The sequence below is a fragment of the Canis lupus genome, chromosome 2, assembly GCF_011100685.1.
Source record: "Canis lupus familiaris isolate Mischka breed German Shepherd chromosome 2, alternate assembly UU_Cfam_GSD_1.0, whole genome shotgun sequence".
Lineage (NCBI taxonomy): Eukaryota > Metazoa > Chordata > Mammalia > Carnivora > Canidae > Canis > Canis lupus.
In genome coordinates, this window is record NC_049223.1 from 71,109,076 (window position 1) to 71,123,060 (window position 13,985).

The following is a 13,985-nucleotide window of genomic DNA, read 5'->3' on the forward strand; positions in this document are numbered from 1 at the left end:
TTTTAAGAGGACATTTTTGGTTTGTTTGTTTTTAGAGAGGGAGGATGAGGGAGACAGAGAATCCTAAGCATTTTTGTAAAGGGAGAGGGAGACAGAGAATCCTAAGCAGGCTTCATGCCCAGTGTGGAGCCCAACGCAGGGCTCAATCTCATGACCCTGAGATCATGACCTGAGCCAAAATCAAGAGTCGGACGCTTAACCACTGAGCCTCCAAGGTGCCCCAGCACTCCATTTTAGAAAGGGGACAACTGACACCAGGGTTTTGGTGACCCATCCAAAGTGGCACAGCTCTCTTCCATCGCCCTTGAGCCAGCCTGTTTTCCCTGCACTGCGGCCCTCCTCCTCCTTCCCACCCCATGCCCACCCATACCCAATTCATCCTCTTGAACACCATTCCACCCACATTGCTCTAAAGTCCTCTTCCCCAAGGCCTGTGGCTCCCAGCTCCCTCATTTCCCACCTTACCGTGGGACCCGAGAGCCAGTCCAGCCTCAGCTTCCACTGCCTAGACCCGCAACTCCTGCCTCAGTGTAGCCTTTGGCCCCTGACACAACCATGCCGGCCTGTCTCCAGGTCTCTCCTCCATCTCTCCACCATTCCTCCTCCCCACCAGCGCGGTCCAGCCAAAGCTCAGTGCACAGCGGATGCTCCTGACAACCCTGCCAGGCTGAGGAGGACACCTACTTGCGAGGCAGATCGGGCTTTTGTCCCTGCAGCCTTTCCACCTTCAAAGCCACCCAGCCCCTGGCACTTACTCAGCTCCACCACGGTAAAATTCCCCGCCCTCTGCAGCTCTCAGTGATCCTGGGAACCTCTCTTTGTTCATGCTGTTCCCTCTGCTGGGAATGTTCCGCCCCTCTCCAAGTAGCCAACTGCTCCTGCCCCTTCACGACTCAGTACAGGCGGTACCTCCTCTGGCTGGGTCAGGTGCTTGTGCTGGCCTCCCACAGCTCTGGAAGCCAGAGGCCTTGCTGGAGCTTCAGCTGAGAGTCTGAGCCATGAGGGTTGAGGCTGGGCAGGCCTGGCAGGGGTCGGCATCAGCAAATGCTTGTTGAATAAGTAGATGTGTGGATTATTCAGGAAGCAGGGAAGGGCCAAAGATGGAAAGTGTAAACAGGTCCCCCAGCCGCGCTCGGCCCACCTGGAGCAGCAGCCGGGGTGTGCTAGTTAATCACAGCACCCAGCACACGCTGAGGGCCTACTGTGTGCCAGGTGCTGTGCTGCAGCCTTTATATCCATGAGCTCGTTGGATCCTCCCCCAAAGCTCCCCTGATCACACCAATTTTGCAGATGTAGAAATGAGGTTCAGGGAGCTGTTTGCCCAAAGCCACACCACCAGGACATGGTCCAGCTGAGATTAAGACCTGGCACTTCCTGATCCCCAGCCATGACCTCTACCACTCACTGCACTGTGTCACCTCACTGGATCTCACCCTGGGTCCACAGACCCCAACCCAGGTTAGAGACGGGAGGGAGACAAGAAGGCAAGGGGCTCATTCTGGGCCTCCAAAAACCAAGGTGGGGACTCAGAGCTCCCAATCCTGCAAAGTCCCAGCAGCCTCTGGCACCTTGGCAGTAGAAAGACCGGCAGCCAGAACTCCTCATTCATCTGTCATGACCCTGTCCCCATCCATGCGGCCCGGGGCCAAGCTCCCTTCCCAGCTCTGCTCTGCACTGCAGGCGCTCAGGATGGGAGGGAAAACATCCTGCTTGACCAATGTTGTTTTGTCATCTTTAGGGCAAAGGTTTTCATGAGTCAGGTACTATGATCCACACTCTATAAATGAAGAAACTCGGGTGCAGGGTCACAATCCAACTCATTAAAGAGCTTAGTAAACGGCAGAGCCTGCACCAGATAGGAGGAAAAGTCAGAAGATTTAGGGACCAAGGGAGAGACCAAGGGGCAGAGAAGCACCGCCGGAAACAGTCATGACGAGGCAGGCTGAGGCTGGTTATATGCAGGGGTGGAGGGGGGTGGAGAGATGGGTGGTAAGAGACACAGCAGGGCACGAGTGGGAGACGGCAGGCAGGGAGACGGGGCAGGCTAGGGAACAGACAGGTGGCCACGTGGAAAAGCATCGACTCCACTCTCCTGCCTGGATTCTGGGGCAGGCAAACTAGGAAGTCCTGGGCCATGCAGAGGGAAGATATAGGGGGTCACCTGTCAGAGATGGGGGTGTGCTAAGCCCTTCACACCCTGTCCTACCCAGCGGGCCACCAGTGGGAACTCTGAGATGCCAGCCCCGCTCAGGGCACTGACCTGACCGCCAGCAAGAGGGGTTGTCGGGCATCTGCTCTGAGCACCCACAGGGTTACCACGGTGGCTGAACTCACACTGAGGGACTAGATGATGCTCTGCCTGGGGACCCAATGTCCCCCCCAAATCCTGCTCATACTTCACAGAAGCATCAGGAACCACAGAACACAATTTTTTGTTTGCTAAGAGCACAATTCCCTGAGGCCCCTCTCGTGCATCCAGAAGGAAGAGTGGGCTTCTCAAGCGGGTCCCTGAAGTATGGAGAGGGCCAGAGTGTGGGGGAGGCGGGAATGGAGGCTGCTTCATGATTCTGAGGTTCTTTGTTCTTAGCTCCTCATCCCTGTCAGGCTTCTGGTCAGAGGTTCTTCCCTCAGCTTCTTACCTCGTTACCCACTCCTCATCCTTCAGCTCCTCAGAGGTCTTCTCTGAACTTTCTGACCAGGTGAGACCCCCACACACCCACCATGGGCTCCCAAAGTCCCCACCTGCTCTCCCATCGCCCTCAGCACTGCTACAAATTCGATTGTTAGATGACTAGCTGATGATCGTCATTCCTCCCACCATGAGGGCAGAGACGGTGTGGTTTTTTTCCTCACCATTGTATCTCAGCATCTAGCACAGTGTATCCATAGAATTTTCCTGAATGAGTTAATTCTTTTCATTCCTTCACATAGAGACAATCCCTTTTCTCAAAGCGGGTAGATGGCTCAGCTACAACACTCACAGCAGCCCCTGACACATCGCTGCTATTCCCTCCTTACAGGGGAAGAAATGAGCTTCAGGGAGGTAAAGCTGCTAACCCAAATACACAGCAAGGAAGTGGCTTTGAACTCAGGGTTTGAACTTAGACATGGTTGGCTTCAGAGCCCCACCTCTGCCCTTGCTTCCCAACCCCCTTCCCACCCCAAGGATTTCTCAGGATCTTCCTTTGGAAACCTGCACCCACCTCCAAGTGCCCGAGCTCAGGACTGACAAGCAGAATTTGTTCCTTCAACCATTCATTCATTCACCCAATCAACTGACTCATTTATTGGTTGTGCCAAGGCCTGCATGAGGTACCAGGAAACCAGACAGATCGGGGGCTTCTCTCCATCCTGGGCTCCCCTCTGTCCACTGCTCTTGGGGCTCTGGCAGCAGAAGTAGAGCACCAGGCAGCGGCCCTCTCCTCAGCCTCCCTGACAGTGGGGAAGAATTAAGCACCAGCCCCATCATTACCCCTCCCGCCCCCCTGGACAGCAGCCTAAAATACCTGGGCCAGAAAATGTGTAGGTTCACAATCCTTTTGTCTCCATTGTTCTCTGATGATCTGGGACACAAAGAGGGACAGAATTTTGCCCCTTTTTCCTTCCATGCAATTCTTTGACTATCCCCTACCCCCGGCAACTCTGGAAAAAGTTCGAGACTTGGAGTCACAAGACCAGGGTCTTAGCTCCACGTCTGCAGCTGGCTGTGGGACCTTCGGAGAACAAATCACCCCACCTCTCTCTAAACCACAGACTGCACATCTGCAAGATGGAGGGGATCATATTGAGGATTCTAATGCCTATCCCACAGGCTTGTAGGTGAGAATTAAATCACTCAGACCCAGAGAGACAGTTATCACATAGATGATTGGCCCAAGAAATGTCTTAGCAACATAGGGACCTATGGGGGACAGCTATGCTGCTTGCAAGATGCATCTGACAATGGGATCTGGGGAAGGTTGGTGGGGAGAAGCCTTAGCAAACTAAGCCTAGAGCATTCCCTGAGCAGACCCTCAGAAGTGAGGGGCCTTCTCCTAGCTCACTGGGAGTGGGGGGCTGTGCTCATCAGCCCAACAGCCAGAGTCTCTGAAGAAGAGACTGGGAATGGGATTACTTCAGCACCTAGAGCTCGCCCGAGGGGGTATGTGCATGGAACCTGGAACTCAGAATCTAATCTACCCTCAGGCTCACCTCAGGACAAGTGCCTCTTTCACCCTCCCTTCTTTAAAAGGCACTAGATGCTAAGGGATCTGGAAATTTCTCCTCTTCATGACACAGACAGCTTCCATTTCCTGGGTCCAGGCACTAGGCTAGCTACATTCTATATGTTTGTTCACTGATACTTTACAAAAACTGTGTTGAAGAAGGTTCTATTATTACCCCATTTTATAGATGAAGAAAGTGAGGCTCAAAGAGGCCACGTGACATACCCAAGCCACAGAGCCAGTTCATGGCAGAGCTGGGATTCATACTCAGGTCGGCCCCACTCTAAAGCCTGTACCACCTCCAACAACGAAGTGGGGAGAATCACTGGCAAAACGCACAGCAAAGATCAATCCTGCCTGTGCCTGGAGAAATTCTCCCACTGTAGCTGGTAATGAGTCACTGAGAGCACAGGAAATTCTTGTGCCCTCCACTCTTCCTGGGGGAGCAAAGATGCCAAAGCTCCCTCAACACCCACACACCCATCCAATCCAACGCCCAACACTCTGTCCTGCAGAGAGCCTAGACTCTGGAATTCAGACTGCCAACTGAGGAGATGGGGTCTCTATCCTTCAGACAAGGAAACTGAGACACATGGGGCAGAAGGTGGGACAGGACGACTTGGGTGCCCACTGAGATGGGCATTGGTGACTGGGCTGAGACCACAGTTCCTATCTCCAGCCTCTGAGTCCACATCTCTCCTGCTGGGTGGCACTACAGCCCAGAGAGGTTTAGGGCTGTGCCCTTGGTCAACCAGCACGGATGACCCATCTCCAACTATCAGTAAATACAAGGGCATCTTTGTTGTTAGAAGGATAGGAGTTTCCTTTCGATCCCTTTTGCCCACGTCTGAGCTAGCAGAACTGGGTCAGGAGGCTGCTTCCAGGCAAGCCGATGATGTTTTGGGATCTGAGAAAGTCCCAGCAGTCTACATAGATACCGAGAAGAGAATTTCGCTTCCTGAGCTGGAGGCACAAACTCCACTCCCGCCCCAACCAACCAGTGCTGCCTGGAGCAGAAAGAAAAGCCTGTGAGAGAAGAGGAGAGAGTGACACGGGGCACTTGTGAGGCGCTGAGGCTTCGCTGAATCACATCCAGGGCTGGAGACCAGATGGCCACTGAGGAGGGAAGCAGAGAACTGACCGGCGGCCCACAGCCGTTGCCCAGCGGACCCAGGAACCACGGGCTCTCCATCAATGGACACACACGCAGGCGCCCAAGCCCAAGGCTCCAAAGCCACCGCCCCCCACGCCCCCAGTGTGCTCTGCTCCCCCTGGATTTCAGGGATTTGACAAGAAACAACACGCTCACATAGTCACAGTCTCATCCAGAGAGAATCGCCCACTGATGGTGCGGGACAAGCACAGCACAGGAACCCCAAGGGGTGGCCATCAAATGGGACTTGGCAAGCGCCCCCACAGCAGCGTGCAGACACCCAAGCACTCCCCTGCCCCCACACCTGCCCAGACGGCTGTGTCCCCCGGCGCCCACTCCCAGGAGGGTTTTGGGGGTCCAAACCTTCAATACATCTGTACTGTCACAAACACAGAATCCCCCGCTGGCAAACTGTGGCAGACACCCTAACTGTCGCCAAAGTATCCCACATCGCCTAGTGCAGAAGCCAGGGGACGCGAACAAACGATCAAATGTTATTCGGTGCCACACACACACTCACACACACTCGCTCCACACGCAGGTGCAGCGTCCTTCTCGCGGTCCGCTCCGGGCGGGCTCCCCTGCGGGAGGCGGAGGCGCGGGGCGCCCGGGGCGGCGGGGCGCGCCTCACCCCGAGGGCCCGGCCGCCGCCGACTCACCGGACGATGCCGAACATGACGAGCACGTTGCCCAGCAGCCCCACGGCGCACACGGCCGAGTAGAGCGCGGTGATGGCCACGGCCAGGGCGAGGGACGAGGCGCTCCGGGCGCCCGGCGGCCCCGACGCATTGGCGCCGGCGCTGGGGAAGGCGCCGGGGAGCGCGTCCGAGGCGTTGGCGAGGAGCGGGGGCTGCAGCTCGGCGCGGGCGGAGGGGGCGGGCTCCATGGCGGCCGGGCGCCGCGTCCCTCCCGCCGTGCGCCCTGGGCGCAGACCCCCGTGCGAGGCGCGCGAGGCCCGAGGCGGCGGCCCCGACGCCGCGGGCTGCAGCGCCCCGGCCGCCCCGCCGGCCCCGCGCCCTCCGCCCGCCCCCCGCGCCCGGCCGCCCTCCCGCCCTCCCGCCCTCGCGCCCCGAGCGCTCTGAGCCCGAGCCGCTGCCGGCTCCTCGGACGCGCCCGCCGCGCGCACCACGTGGCCCGGAGGCGGCCGCCAGTCTGCGCCCGCGACCGGGGGCGGGCGCTGCACCACCGGCTGGGAGCCGGGCCCAGCCCGGCCGGGGAGGCTCCCCACTGCTCCCGGGGCCGCTCCCCGGGCTCGGGCGCCCCCGGACCCCGGCGGGCTCCCCTCCGCACCCTTTGGAGTCAGAAGGACCTGGATGTGAATCCCGCGTCTCGCCCCCATCCTAACGCGGAAGAAAGTGACCTTGGGCGAGTCACTTAAGCTCTCTCAGCCTCATTTTCCTCGACTGTAAAAGGGGCATCATTGCACCACCTCGCTCAGAGGGGTGTCGTGGACATTAAGATGACCCGCGTAAAGAACTCAGCTCAGTGCCAGGCACACAGTACGTGCTCCATAAATGGCATTATTAGCCATGATTTTCTGGTGCCACATTCATTCGCTCAACAGCTATTTGGGAGGGGGCAAATAAAATAAGAGCCGGTACTACTGGGGATCCATTCGTTAGTGCACGAGACCAGATGTATCTGGGGCAGACGTCCTGGGGTTTACAGCCCAGGAGGGAATCAATCTTAAGATCACACTGCTGAAGACAAAGTAAAGGAAAGCAAGGCGTTCCTGTGGCAGGGCCGGCAAAAGCCAGAGGTCACCATGGGAGTTTGGGGAGGAACTAACTTAGGGAAAAAAACAACTAAAGGACACCACGTGTGCAAAGACCCTGTGGTCGGAGGAACTAAAAGGAGGCCAGGAAGAAGAGAAAGCAGGGAGCAAGCGTGAAGAGAGTGGGATGATGTAGCAGGCAGGGTCTCAAGGACTACCTTAAGGATCACTCTGGCTGCTACAGGAGCACGGGGGGCGGAGCACTTCCTGACCAGTCCAGACCCAGAGCCATCCTCCTTTCTGGGGCTTCTGCCCTTCCTAGAATATTCTCTTCACCAACTATTATTCTGTTCCAGGCACTGTGATAAGCACTTTATTCATGCATCAACCCTTCGGAGTAGATTCTATTATTAGTATGCCCATTTTACAGATGAGAAGACTACGCTGGGTACTATTTTATCCCCTATGGTAATTATTTCTTTTTTTTAAAGAATATTTATTTATTTATTTACTTACTTACTTACTTACTTACTTATTTATTTATGAGAGTAAGAGAGTGAGAGAAAGAAAGACAGATGCCTGGGTGGCTCAGCAGTTGAGCTTCTACCTTCAGCTGAGGGTGTGATCCATCTGGCTCCCTGCATGGAGCCTGCTTCTCCCTTCACTTGTGTCTCTGCCTCTCTGTGTGTCTCTCATAAATAAATAAATAAATAAATAAATAAATAAATAATAAATAAATAAATAAATAAATAAAATCTTTTAAAAAAAATAAGAGAGAGAGACCATAGAGGGAGGGGGAGAAGCAGGCACCCTGCTGACCAGGGAGCCCAATACAAGACTCTGTTCTAGGACCCTGGGATCATGACCTAAGCTGGAGATAGATGCCCAACCAACTGAGCCACGTGGTGCGCCTATGGTAATTATTTCTATCTGAGCTGTTTCCTCCTTGGGAAAACCAGGCCTGATCGATCCCTACACCAGTAGAGGGCTGGGATCACAATGGATGTTCAGGAAATAATGACTAAATGAATAAAAGTCCCAAGGGGGAATAGAATGGGACAGTATTGGGGTTCCCAAGCTCTAGACTCTGGGGAGATGCTCTTGGCCCTGTGAGTGGCCTTTCACTCATATCACTCTCCAGCTTGAGTCACTCAACTATGTGCAGGGGGCTCTTTCCCTTTCTGAGAAAGAACAAAGCCAGGATTCCTAAGTTCACCCTCCTCTTTGTTCTCTTTGCCTCTCCCAGCTGCTGTCCAAGCCCTTCTACCAGCTACAGCAGACTCCCATCCCCAAGGCTTTCCCACTCAGCCATCTAAGGACTCATCAGATAGGCCATTTTTTTAAGGTTACTTTTTTTTTTTTTTTAAGTAAACTCTACACCAACATGGGGCTTGAAGCCTTGACCTCAAGATTAAGAGTCTCATGCTCTACAGACTAAGCCAGGCAGGTGCCCCCAGATAGGCAATTTTTGTTCTGTGTTTTGTTCACAAGGGTTGCCAAAACTCTCCCTTGTCCCAAAGGGCATGGAACTCTGGTGCCAACAGGCAGAAATTGGGACGAGAAGGAAGAGGGCCACTTTATTAGTGTCCCCCTTTCTACCTCGCCAACAAGCCAAATTTTTTCCTACCTCAGGACTTTTGCACACTCTATTTCTTTCACTTGGAAGGCTCAGCCAATTCTCCAGGCTAAATGCTATCCAACCCTCAAGTTTCAGCTTAAATATTACTTCCCTCATGAAACCTTCACTGACTAGCCCCCATCGACTAGAGTCGGTGCCCCTGTTATTTGTTCTTGTGGCATCATGTACCTCTTCTTTATAGAATATCCACATACTTATTTGTGTGATCATTGGATTTTTGTGTTACACCTTTACAACAGGTCTTGTGTGCTTTTGTACCCCACCTTAGTACAGTCCCTGGTGATCATTGTTACTCGATGATTATTATCATTATTATCATTATCACTATTCGATGAGTAATTGAATAGAAGTCCAAGTCTCAACTTTGACGAACTCCCATTTTGATGAGGCAAATAGATATTGCTGAACATAGGACCTAGGAACCTTTTAAGCAATGAAACCCTTTGCATACATTCTGCAACCACATCCGATTTGGAACTGAAATACTAGTTGCCAGCTCCTCCACCCCACCTCCCCTTGGCTTTTGGCTATCACCAAGCAACTCTACCTAACTCCTTGGCATTACACTTGCCCCCCCCCCCCCAACCAAGTCTGGTCTCAACCAGGATTTATTGCTGCCCTATTCTGACTTCATCCCTATCCCCACCCTAGCCCATACTGGGCTGAAGGGAATTTTTAAAATCTGCATTCCACAATGTTTTTTGAGTTCCTCCCTGGTACAGAAATGCTATGGTGGAGGCAAAAGACAGAGAAAGAGAGAGAGTCCCCTGGGGCTCCTGGATGGCATGGTCGGTTGAATGTCCGACTCGGTTTTGGCTCAGGTCGTGATCTCAGGGTCCTGGGATTGAGCCCTGTGTCAGGCTTTCCACTCAGTGGGGAGTCTGGTTGGGGTTTTTTCTCTCTCTCTCTCTCTCTCTCTCTCCCTCTGCCCCTCCCCTGCTCCTGTTCATGCTCTCTCTTTCTCAAAAACATAGATCTTAGGGGAAAAAAAGAGTCCTTTTAACCTCTCTGAGTCTTAGTTCTCTCATCTATAGAGATATAGGATTGGGGTGAGGGTTTGGTGAAACAGCAGATGCTCTGCCAATTGAGAAAGGCTACGTGAGCATGAGTTGCCATAAGGAGATGAGTAAGACCATTGCTCTCTTAAAGGAGCTCACAACCAAGAAGCTGGAAAGATATGTAAATGACCAAGTGCATGAGCAAAATAATTGCTAGGAAAACGTGTGCTGTTACAGACTGCCCCTTTTAAGAGTTTGCTTGCTGTCTCTGCTCTCTCATGTGAGAATACAAGTCAGCAGTCTGAAACCCAGGAGAGGGTTCTCACCAGAACCCAACCATGGTGACATCCTGATCTCCGACTTCCAGCCTCCAGAACTCTGAGAAATAAATTCCTGTTGTTTATAAGCCACTCTGTCTGAGCAGCTCAATCTAAGATACATGCCAGGTGCACATGAATTGCCCCCATTGAGGACATTGAAAGAATGCACGGAAACTTGAAAAACAGCTAAAAGGGTGTCCCCAATGGCTTCCCAAGGTGAATACTTTGAAGAGATCACTCTTAATTGGATGTGAGCATTATAGTCTATCTTTAAAAGGCAGTCTCATTTCTGTGGCCTCAATTCATAAATACTCCTATCGGCTACCATTTATAGAGAGCTTACTATGTGCCGGGCAGTGGGCCAAGTGCTTTGAGGAGTATCTCATTTAATCTTCAACAACCCTCTAGGTGTGAGGTTCTACTATTAGTGTTCCATTTGCCAGAGACTAGGTTAGCCACCCAGGTCAGAGCTGGGATGCCATCCATGTGACTTCAGCCAGATCCGTGTGACTTCAAAAGCCAGACCCCTGACCACCACACCACACTGCCTCTCAGAGTGAAAACTAGAAACCGCCCCCCCGCAAAAAAAAATTCCGCAAGAACCCATCACTCCTGTCTCTTCTCAGCAGAATTTCCCCACCGTGGAGGGTGATGAGTCACTCGGAGCTCAGTAAACTCTTGAATCCGACCCTGCTCTCGGAGCAGAGTAGACACAGCCTTCCATGCTTGGGTTACCCAAGGGTTTGGCTCTGCTTGGGGCTTGTTCCCATCCTTGACCTTATGGGGAAAAAAAAAAAAAAATGGATGGGAAATCCTGAGCCAATCTAGGGCATCAGCAGGCGTCAGCAGTGGAGAAACAGAAACCATTGAAGGAGTCAGAGCAGAAAGGAACTCCCTGGGGAAGCTATTAACAATTTAGTATGTGGGAATGTGGCTCCCACCTGCCAAAGAGACAGATCTGCCTGATGGAAAATACTGTGAGTGAGCGAGTGAGCGAGTGAGCGAATAAGCGGGCAGCTCCCCTGGGCTGCCTTTCAGCTCGGCTTCATCTGCAAGCCTCAGGAGGGCGATGACCTTAACCATAACCATAAAATAATAACCACTTGCATTTGCAAAGCACTTCTGACTTTCCAAAGCACTTCCAGATTGATGACTTCATCTTAATCTTGACACCATCCAATTACAAGGGGGAGGTCAGGTTTCATTATCTTCCATTTCTGCTAGGAAGACAGACATCTAGAGAACCTGGGTTAGATACCCAAGGATACGCAGCAGACCAGTGAAGGAAACAGGATTGGCACCATCCATCCAGTTGCCCAAGCCAGAAAGCTGTGAATCCTTGATTCCTCTCTCTCTTTCCCTATAAACCCCACCTCTAAGCAATCACCAAGTCCATTCTTCTAGATAACCCATGGAGCCTGCCTTTGTTCTTCATTCTTACTAGCATCTTCCCAGCCGGACATGTCACCGAAACTACTGAAATGGCTCCTGAAACGGCCTCCCTGTATCCAGGCTTGCCACCTCTGAGCAGTACCATGGCTGTAGGCACCCCATGCTTTCACCTCTATCTCACCAGACCCTTGTACCACCTTCCCCTTCACATGCCATCCTTCAGCCAACAGAAGCTACTGGTGGTTCTTCAAATAACCTGCTTCTCCCACCTCCAGGTTCATCTAAGTAGTGAAGGGGGAGGAGGGCTGCCATTTGGGGTCAGACTGGTTGAAATCCCAGCTCAGCCACTTACTAGTTGTACGACCTTGGGTAAGTCATTTAACTTCTTCCATACGCTTCATAAAATGGGGACAACAGAAGTACCTGCTTTACAGCACCCAGCATGTAGGCAGTGCTCAATATGTGTTAGCTACTGCTGTGATGACGGTTCCTCTGCCTGGAACACTCTACAGCAGGCTCCCCAGCCCCTTTGTCACCTAACCCACTCCTACACCCCCATCATGTCTCAGCCGAGATGTCGTTCCCTTCCTGGCTCCCCCAGATCAGTTTATATCACACGTTGTCTGTTCCCCAGAGGCACATCTCCCTCCTGGAAGCACAGTCAGGTCCTGGGTTCCTAGACGACTACCCCACCCAGACGTTGCTGGAGAGTCCTGGGTGTGTCCAGAGGAAGAGGGAAAGGAGTGGAAGAGGGAGGGTGGCCACAGCAGGAGAGGGCTGGACCCCCTGAGAAGGAGAGGACGGAGGAGGTTGTAGGTTCCCTGAGTAAGGGCTTTGATGGGTGGTAAGTAAAAGCCTGGAAAATTTCTGCCATAAGTTCAGAGTCAAGGCAGCAGAGCTAAAGGCTCCTGCTTTCACATGGATGCCTGGATCTTGGACAAAGCCCACCTCAGAGGTGATCCAGATGGACAGAATGCCAAAGGGCTTTGCCTCCTGTTTCCTGGATCCTGCAAACCTCAAGGCCTAAACTATCCACCTACAGGACCGCTCCTGTCCGACACCGGATTTTCCCACAACCCTGGTGGGTGGTGGCAGGGGTGGGGGTGGAGTTTCTTTTATTTATGTATGTATGTATTTATTTATTTTAATGATTTTATTTATTTGAGAGAAATAGAGGGAGCACGAGCGGAGGGAGGGGCAGAAGGAGAGGGAGAAGCAGCCTCCCCTCTGAGCACAAAGCCAGACGCGGGTCCTGATCCCAGGACTCCCAAGACCATGACCTGAGCGGTGGTCAGACGCTTATCTGACTGAGCCACCCAGGTGCCTCTTATCTATTTTTAAAAGCATTTTTGAAGCACTGAATGTCAAGGATGAAAAGCGTATACCTGTTGGAGGAAACATCACGACAAAGGTCAGATGAAAATCACAGTCTTCGGAAGAAGGAAGGTGACAGAGAGAGTAAAGCTGCAGAATCTCCCGCCCCTCCTTGCACCAGGGATCAGACCCCTGTGCAGACACTGCGGGCCACCTGCCCGGCATCCGTGTCTTCTGCTTATTGTGCAGCTGAGCTCTGATCAGGGTAGGTGTGTTCCCTTGATCTGGGGGAAAGGGAATGCCTGCCCCACCTCAGGGGGTGAACTGACCTAAATAAATTGTAATCTGTGGTAGGCTGCAAAAACGGTCATGATACTTCAGCCCTTTTTGTGTCTATACCCTTGGCCATGTGACTTTACAGCTCTTCCCATCAAGCAGTGGATCCGTTTCCTACTCCTGTACTTGGGCCGGCTTGTGACTTGCTCTGCCCAAAAAATGGGATGGAAATGACAACATGCCAGCTCAGAGTCTGGGATCTCAAGAGGCCTTGCATTCTTCCATCTGATCTCTTGGAACTCTACCGCTGCCATGGAAACAAGCTTGGGCTAGCTTGCTGGATGAGGGACTCATCACCCCATCACCCCCTTTGACAACCAGCCAACACTAGGCATGTGAGTGAGACCATCCTAGACCAGGCAACCCCCAACTGACCCTTTAAAAAAATTTTTTTTAATTTATGATAGGCACACAGTGAGAGAGAGAGGCAGAGACATAGGCAGAGGGAGAAGCAGGCTCCATGCACTGGGAGCCCGACATGGGACTCGATCCCGGGTCCCCAGGATCGCGCCCTGGGCCAAAGGCAGGCGCCAAACCACTGCGCCACCCAGGGATCCCCCAACTGACCCTTCAGTGGACCACAGGCACAATAACAAGACCAGCCAAGATCAGGTTGGGGGGCTGACTCAGATCACAGAACTCCTCAGCTACCCACAGACGGCTGATGGATAATAAATGATTGCGGTTTCAAGCCACTAGGTTTGGGGCTGATTTGTTAAGCAGGAGCCATCATAATACATACTTCCCTACATCATCCTGCATCCTAGGGGTGGATGTGTAACCAATGAGATGTAAAAACAAATCTGCCGATAGACTTTCTTTTTCCAGAATTAAAAATCAAAAGCCCATCAGGAGAAAACTGTTTGCCCAAAGCCCTTTGGAATGCCATATGATGCCTGGAGCTGTAGCAGCCA

The 13,985-nt window shown here is 52.7% G+C and overlaps 1 protein-coding gene across 1 annotated transcript in view; it reads right to left on the reverse strand.

Annotated features, from left to right (window-relative positions):
• The window catches only part of OPRD1 (opioid receptor delta 1), a 32,489-nt gene extending 26,245 nt beyond the window's left edge, over positions 1-6,244 (reverse strand). Inside the window, exon 1 of the mRNA XM_038529640.1 lies at positions 6,018-6,244. Coding sequence (XP_038385568.1) covers positions 6,018-6,244 — 227 coding nt within the window. The remainder of the gene's footprint in view (positions 1-6,017) is intronic.
• Positions 6,245-13,985: the final 7,741 nt, after the last annotated feature.